Source organism: Pelophylax lessonae (genome assembly GCF_965119305.1).
Source record: "Pelophylax lessonae genome assembly, chromosome: 10".
NCBI classification, from domain to species: Eukaryota; Metazoa; Chordata; class Amphibia; order Anura; family Ranidae; genus Pelophylax; species Pelophylax lessonae.
The window spans coordinates 183035058-183043676 of NC_138777.1; the positions used below are offsets into that span (position 1 = coordinate 183035058).

Below are 8619 nucleotides of genomic sequence, written 5' to 3' on the forward strand. Positions count from 1 at the left end.
CACTGCTCCTGTGTGAGCCGAGGCTAAAATCACTATGCCAACCCTGGGATCACACAGGAGAGGAGGGGAAATCGCATGGGATTTGGACAGGAATTGCACTACATTGCTGTTCAAATTGCATGCGATTCTTTGCAGTGCAAATTGCGCCTATTCATTTTGTATGGATGCAAATTGCACTGCAAAGTATAGTATCGGTACTCAGCATTGGCGAGTACTTAACTAAAAGTATCGGTACTCATACTTGCCGAAGAAAAAACGGTATTGGTTCATCGCTCTATATAATTCTTTTTTTAAATTACAGAGACCACCTTTACTGTACTAGTAAATATTTAAAAAATGTCAACAAATATTCAAAGAATGCTTAAGACTAATCTGGCTCATTGTAAGAATATTGAGATGATGTTTAAAATAAAGCATGCTACTTGACGTTGTACCTACCTGGTGGAAAGAGACTGGGGAGACCTCAAAGAAAACCAGTTTGTTCCATGATGGAATCAATGACTTGACAATATGACCAGGGTGTGCCTTCTCTGTGAAGAGAGAATGGATATATGAATGGAGGCTATACAAGTACTTATAAAAGGATAAACTGGCACAAGAACTGTAATGCAAGGACAATAAGAAAGTAATATTAAGCGCTGCAGTTAGTATGCATTGTCTCAACCAATCTTGGAAATCAGAATCTTTGTTTTGCATTCCAGAAGCTTAAACTTTTAACTGTATATTGTCGATATATTTATATGGTAGTTTGCCCATAAAACAATCCAGAATAAAGGGTGTGTTTCAGATAGTACTTGCCATCAGTGCTGTAGAGGTCCAGTGATCCTCCATCTGCTTCTGTCCACTCTGGAACCAGATACAGGATGAAGGCAAATCTTCTCCCTTCCAGCTCATCATCATGACAGAGCAGAGTATCTGTGCAGTGACATGAGAGAAAAAGACATAACAAAAGAGATTTCTAATGGAAAACTAATACATGTCGTATACTACTTCTTAAAAACGACATTTGCTATTTTAGAAATTGATTCTGACATGAAAAACCCTCCCTTTCAGTGAAAGGGATACAAACATATAACTAATACACAAGTAATTATATTAGTGATGTTATCAAAAATGTCCTTTTTCTTCAATCTTCAGCTGCTCTGATTTTTTTTTTATAACTAACTGCTTATCTTAGTATGCTCTACAGAGCTGAAGTCTAATATCTAATTTTAACCACTTCAGCTCTAGAAGGTTTACCCCCCTTTGTGACCAGGCCATTTTTTACGATACGGCACTGCGTTACTTAACTGACAATTGCGCGGTCGTGCAATGCTGTACCCAAATAAAATGTACGTCCTTTTTTCCCACAAATAGAGCTTTCTTTTGGTGGTATTTGATCACCTCTGCTGGTTTTTTCTTTTTGCTCTATAAACAGAATTTACTCACTATTGCATTCATTATAAATGACTGGTGACTTCATAGGGCTGATATACTAAAACTGGAGAGTGCAAAATCTGGCGCAGCTGTGCATAGAAACCAATCAGCTTCCAGGTTTTATTTTGTCAAAACTTAAAGTAATTGTAAACCCTCACCTTTAAAAAACAACCCATTCAATTTTGAATAGAAATGAAAGGCAAAACATTTGTGTAGATATAAAAACCATTATAGATATATATTTTTCCCTTTATAAGTGATCGCATTCCCTCTGTTCTCAGTTGTATAAGAGGAGGGGGAGGAGAAACAACCGCAAACTGATCTTACCAGTGAATGGCTGTGCGGTTGGGGGGGGGGGGGGGATGTCAGGACAAGTCTGATCATTGGAGGAGAGCAGGCTGAGTTTCCAGTACAGCTAGAGAATGGACCACGCTGTCCCTCTCCTGCTTAGTGTGGTCCGTTTTTAATAGGAAAGCAGGTGGACTGCCAAGAACACCAAGGATTTTCACACAAAGGAAGCAATAAAAAGAGAACAGAATATTTTTTCATACAAGTACATGATACAGCAGGCACATATCAGGAATATGAAATATTAGGGTAACAAACACAAACTGAACAAGCTGTTAGAAGCTGATTGACTACCTTGGACAGCTGCACCAGATTTTGCACTCTACAGTTTAAATAAATCAACTCCCATGTGTCCATCTCATACCTGTGTAATTGTACTGAGCACATGATAGGTCTACAGTGGTCTCTAGCTCCACAAGTGTCACCTCTGAAAGCCACTGCCGGAAGTCCTCAAATAGAACTTTTCTAGAACATGGAGAAGACAAAAAAGAGTTTTTTTTTGAAGGCTGTCAGAAAAGAAGAATCGTGATTGAGATGAAGAAAAAAACAACAGTTAATCAAGTCTGAATACTACACTTCTTTCCATATTTCTTTTTTCATTTTTTTTATTAAAATGAGTGATACTTTCAAATAGGTGTAACGTAGCAACCTTTTTTTATACTGTGCCAAAATGCAAAGACATTGTGCCTGTTAAACTTATGAGACTGTCAGCTACAAAAAAAAAACACACACACACAACAAAAAACAATGGTGTTATGAATATATTGTTCAGGCACCTAGACATGCAGTGTTGGTGAGAAGTGACTCAGACTGTGTGGTATGGTTATCCAAAGTAAAACCTAAACCCCAGTGTAATTTTGCATGGGTACACATTTGATTTTTTCTGCATTAAAGTGTACAACCATCCCATTCATCTTGAAAAAAAAAATGCAGTGCATATTGTGAGTGCCGGTTCACACTTCCGCGTGTGCGGCGATCGTATGTAATATCGGAGCGCACTGCTCCTTCATTACATGCGATCGGATGTGCAGTGCGAATTCAGCCATACACTTTGTATGGCTAAATTCGCACTGCACCCGCACAAAAGTCGCACATGAGGCATTTTTTCAGCCGCATCAGGATCGGATCGCACAGTGGTTCACACTTGTGCGATCCGATCCTGTGCGAACTGTCAGATCGCACTGCGATATGCGATCAAACTGGGGGTGTCGTTAACATTTCATTGACACCCCCTGCGTATCGCATATGGCAGTGTGAACTGCCAGATGTGCGTTTGCGATGCGGGAACAGGCTGCGAATTCGCAGCCTTCCCGCATCGCACAAGTGTGAACCGGCACTAAATGGGGTTCAAAGGAATTTTTCATGATATAAATATTGACACTACCACTAGTTTGTTTTCAAGGCTACAGCTTCTAATGCTGGCCATACATTAGCCGAAAAATAGTTCGAAAATTTGTCATTTGGCCCCTTCCTTTCTTTTTTAAGTCCAGTTATTGGGCACAACTAGAAAATCAGTTTTAAACTTTTCAGAGCTGAAAAATCAAAAGGAACAGATGGGAAAATTCTGCCGAACGACCGATAAATTGAAAGGTTAATGTGTTTTTCGCCTGAACTGTTTGCAGTAGGCATATGTGACAAAATGAACGAAAAAGGGATTTATGTCCATTGAACGATTTATCGATCAAAATTTGGTCATTACGTTTAAAACTGATTTTCTAGTTGTGCCCAATAACTGGACTTAAAAAAGAAAGGAAGAGGCCAAATGACAAATTTTCGAACTATTTTTTGGCTAGTGTATGGCCAGCATTAGAAGCTGAAAAATCAAAAGGAACAGATGGGAAAATTCTGCCTACGACCGATAAATTGAAAGGTTAATATGTTTCTCGCCTGAACTGTTTGCAGTAGGCATATGTGACAAAATGAACTAAGAAGGGATTTATGTCCATTGAACGATTTATCGATCAAAATTTGGTCATTACATACTCAGTTCTCCTATTGTTATATACAATAGTCTATTGTATGCTTTGTATCATCTTAAATTAAATAAAAAAATAAAAATAAAATATGTGGTCATTACATAATGGCATGACCGTCTGCTCTCACGGCCCAGTGTTCATTTGTCGTAAAGGAGTTTGGACTATTTTTCGTATAGTGTATGGCCAGCATAAGTCTGCCATCCAGGTCCTTGTTTTACTACTTAGGCTTGGCTCACATATAGAGAATCCCTGCTTTACTGAGGATTTGCTCTCTTCAGCTCAGTATCCCACTAAGCAGTGATACTGGGATCAGGATGACAGTGCCAAAACTGGACCCTGTGAAAAGATGTCAAAAGAGATACCTATGTGTATGCCAACACAGGTAAAGCTTTCTAATCAAATACACAGAGACGTGCATGAGGTTAAGTACTGTGCTCAGATCATGAATGTACATTCATACTAACAGCACCACAATGCTCTAGCCAATTCCCACCAATACTCTATTCCTTACCACAGCATACAGTATGTAGGGAAAACATGAACTGCCACTTATATAAACAGGAGATAGAATCATGTACACACTCAAAGTATGAGAAGCGTGAAGGGAAAACAAGTACCAGAGCTCCCTTACCTCAGGGCACGAATGTGTGGTTCCTTTCTGCTTTTCAAATCCTCAGACTGTATACAAAAAAAAAAAAAAATATATAATAAATATATATATATATATATATATATATATATATTATATACACACACACACACACACACACATATAGATAAATAGATCTCAACAAGGACTACTAATATCATGTAGTATAACACAACTGGAGAATCGTAATGAAATGTAATTTGTGTCCACTCGGCAGTATACTCAGATCAGACAGAATATTAAGACCACTGACAGGTAAAGTGAATAACACTGATTATCTCAATACAATGGCATCTATAAATTGGGGGAGAGGTATTAGACAGCAAGTAAACATGTTGTCCCTGAAGTGGAGGTGTTTAAAGCTGGAAAAATGGGTATTGCAGTATGTTGTGTATGGGGCTGCTAGTTGCAGACCAGTCAGGGTCCCGTGTCCACAGCCAAAGTCACCTACAATTGGGACGTGAGCATCAGAACTGGATCACAAAGCAATGGAAAAAGATGGCCTGGTCTGATGAATCTCATTTGGAAGAGATAGCACCACAATGTAATATGGGAAGAAGGCAGGCCCGCGGAGGCAGTGGGATGCTTTTGACAATGTTCTGTTGGGAAACCTTGGGTCCAGTCATTCATGTGAGAATGATTATACATTTCACTGTACAGATCCACAGTGAGATTACTTTAGAAGCTGTTACTGCAAAGAATCCCCAAATACTCCACTCTAGGTTTTGCACCACTGCTGAACCAACAGAGAGGTGCCAGCTCAAAACAGTCCGTGACAAGCTGAAGATTATAATGCAATGAAATGGAGTGGAGCCACTCAACTTCAGAGTCTGAAATACCTGTTACCCAATACAAGATAAAGCCACCTATGCTCTTACCCATTTCATGCCATCTGGAACCTAATCATGACTCCCTCACTAAGCTCTGGATGGAGTGAAATATATGTATGAGGGGAGTAGGTGGATTTACCTTGTATCAGGAAACTTTAACCACTTAAGCCCCGGAAGATTTTACCCCCTTCCTGACCAGGGCCTATTTTGCGATTCGGCACTGCGTGAATTTAACGGACAATTGCGCAGTCGTGCGGCGCTGTACCTAAACTAATTTGACGTCCTTTTTTTCCCACAAACAGAGCTTTCTTTTGGTGGTATTTGATACCTCTGCGATTTTTTGATCATGCGCTATAAACAAAAAAAGAGCGTCAATTTTGCAAAAATAACAATATTTTTCACATTTTTTATATGAAATTCCCAAAAAAAAAAAAATGTAAAAATCTAAATTTTTTAACATTTTCGGCCAATTTGTTTTATGCTACATATGTTTGGTAAAAATCGCAAAAAGCGTATTTTGATTGGTTTGCGCAAAAGTTATCGCATTTACTAACAAAGGGAAAGATTTTTGTCATTTTTGTTTTAACGCGTAATGGCGGCAATCTGCGATTTTTTTTTTGCGGTACTGCGACATTGCGGCGGACAGATCGGACCCTTGACTGACATTTTTGGGGTTACCAGTGACATTTCTACAGTAATCAGTGCTATACATATGCAATGTTACTGTAAAATTACACTGGCAGTGAAGGGGTTAACTTTTTTTGAGAGGGAGGGGTGGTGTGTGTCCCTAGGGGCGTGATTCTAACTGTGATTGGCTGTGGCTTGAGGTGTAGGAACAAATGATCACGTTCTCCACAGGGGAGAATGACAGGCGGCTTGTTTACATCAGCTGCCTGCCTTTCTCTCTCTCCCCCGACGATCGCCGAGTGACCGGCGGACATCGGGTCCGCCGGTCACATGCGCGGGGGGGGGGTCCGTGACCATGCGGGGGCGCGCGCTCGCTCCCTAGACCCTCACAGGCAGAGTGACGTAGATCTACGCCGCTAGCCTGTGAGGGTCTAGGGAGCGAGCGCAAATAGTAAATAGTAAATAGTCGTGCGGCAGTCGGCAAGTGGTTAATAAATTCTGGAGTTTAGCGGCTCCACTTCTATTCTTTGCATCATACTTAAGAAGCTGGTCTGGTGTGTTAGAGGCTGTCTGCTAGTATTTATCTGGTGGGGGTTGAGTTAGGTTAGGTCAGAGTAGTGGAGTCTTCCATTTAAATCTTTTAGGCCTGGTACACACCACTAGTTATTTTTCATTCAACCGAGAAAAAAAAATAAAAAAAAAAATCGATCAAACATTAGTACAGCGATCTCCTCTGCTGTTTAATGTGTTCCGGAGGGGGGGGGGGGGGAGGAGGCGGTGAGCTGCTGGTTTTCCAGCATGTTCGTCTGACAGAAGCCACCAAACAGCTGACTTCTGTCAGACCAGCTGCCTTACACAGGAGCCGTTTCTTATTGAACCGCCCAATGTCACCCGACATTCAGCCCACGTGTTCGGGGCTTACAAATTCCTCTGCAACTATAACTATTAATCTCCAGTTTTTAAAACATTTTATTCCTCAATATTAAACAAGTATGTTCATCCTAATGGACAAATCCATTTTTAAATGTATGACAGCGCATATAACTTCATATAGACATGTCTATGAACAAAGATCATTATGAGAGTGATTATACATTCCACTGTACAGATCCACAGTAGATTACTTTAGAAGCCGTTACTGCAAACAATCCCCCGGTACTCCTCTCTAGGTTTCTCATCCCCACTGAACTGACAGGGGAGTGCCAGCTCTGAACAGCCTGTGACCAGCTGAACATTGCGATCCATAGAATAGAAGTGGAGCCCCTCAACTTTAGAATCCAAAGTATTTTTTTTTAAAGTTACCCAATACAAGGTAAATCCACCTACTCCCTTCTTACACATTTCAGTCCAGCGGGAGCTTAGTCATGACTTCTGTTGCTCTCAGCCCCCTTTCAAAGTCCATTTATTTATTTTTGCTGCTGTGATCCAGCTTCCTGTTAGAAGGTGGCTACATACACTCTCTACTCACTCTCTGTAGGAATGTAGCCACCCTCTTTTGCTTGCTCCAGAGATGGACTATGAATTGTGTAGTGAGCATAGAGCAGTGCACGTGACAGCAGCTAACGTGCATAGCTGGTTCCAAACAAAGGAAAGTAAGGGAGGGGGGGGAGGAAGGAGGTTTGGGAGTTTATAGAGGACATTACAGGGAATCGATTTCATGAAAAACAGATTACAGGGCCAGTAGTGGATGTGTATAGATTATATTTACAGAATAGGGATGTTGTTTGGTGTCACACTAAGATTGTGTAAAACAATGTTTCTCAACTCCAGTTCCCAAGTAACCCCAACAGATCATGTTTTCAGGCTTTCCATTATTTTGCACAGGTGATTTGATCAGTTTCACTGCCTTAGTAATTACCACAACCATTTCATTTGAGGGAAATCCTGAAAACATGACCTGTTGTAGGTACGCAAGGACTGGAGTTAAGAAACACTGGCGTAAAACAATCAGCCTCTGCATTTTGTCTCATCCAGCTTGCTGTCCTACCTGCTGGAACTTGTACAAGTCATTGGATTTTTCATGGAAATTCAAAGATAATAGTTCATCTTTCAGCCCATCCAGGAACTCTGCGTTTTCAATGAAAGAATGGATGACACAGTGCTGGAAGGGGACCGAATCCAGAAGAACTGCACCTACAGGGGAGCACAAATAAAGGGGAGGTCAAACCTGCTAACATGCTGTTATTTACATCAGAGGAACACAACATGGGCACTACAGTGCTCACCCTCTAGAGTCCACCCCCCGACTCCCCCCCAGGGGGCTCTGCTCCCCCACCTGACTCCCCCCCAGGGGGCTCTGCTCACCCCACCTGACTCCCCCCCAGGGGGCTCTGCTCACCCCACCTGACTCCCCCCCAGGGGGCTCTGCTCCCCCACCTGACTCCCCCCCAGGGGGCTCTGCTCCCCCACCTGACTCCCCCCCCAGGGGGCTCTGCTCACCCCACCAGACTCCTCCCCCCCAGGGGGCTCTGCTCACCCCACCAGACTCCTCCCCCCGAGGGCTCTGCTCACCCCACCAGACTCCTCCCCCCCCAGAGGGCTCTGCTCACCCCACCAGACTCCTCCCCCCCAGAGGGCTCTGCTCACCCCACCAGACTCCTCCCCCCCAGAGGGCTCTGGTCACCCCCCCAGACTCCTCCCCCCCAGAGGGCTCTGCTCACCCCACCAGACTCCTCCCCCCCAGGGGGCTCTGCTCACCCCACCAGACTCCTCCCCCCCAAGGGGCTCTGCTCACCCCACCAGACTCCTCCCCCCCAGAGGGCTCTGGTCACCC

General features: G+C 42.7%; 1 protein-coding gene across 1 annotated transcript in view; it reads right to left on the reverse strand.

Moving 5' to 3' along the window:
- The window catches only part of OGFOD1 (2-oxoglutarate and iron dependent oxygenase domain containing 1), a 34173-nt gene that overhangs the window by 24405 nt on the left and 1149 nt on the right, over positions 1–8619 (reverse strand). Inside the window, exons 2-6 of the mRNA XM_082269909.1 lie at positions 7834–7979; positions 4372–4418; positions 2129–2229; positions 799–915; positions 439–530 (exon numbers count right to left, since the gene is read on the reverse strand). Coding sequence (XP_082126035.1) covers positions 439–530; positions 799–915; positions 2129–2229; positions 4372–4418; positions 7834–7979 — 503 coding nt within the window. The remainder of the gene's footprint in view (positions 1–438; positions 531–798; positions 916–2128; positions 2230–4371; positions 4419–7833; positions 7980–8619) is intronic.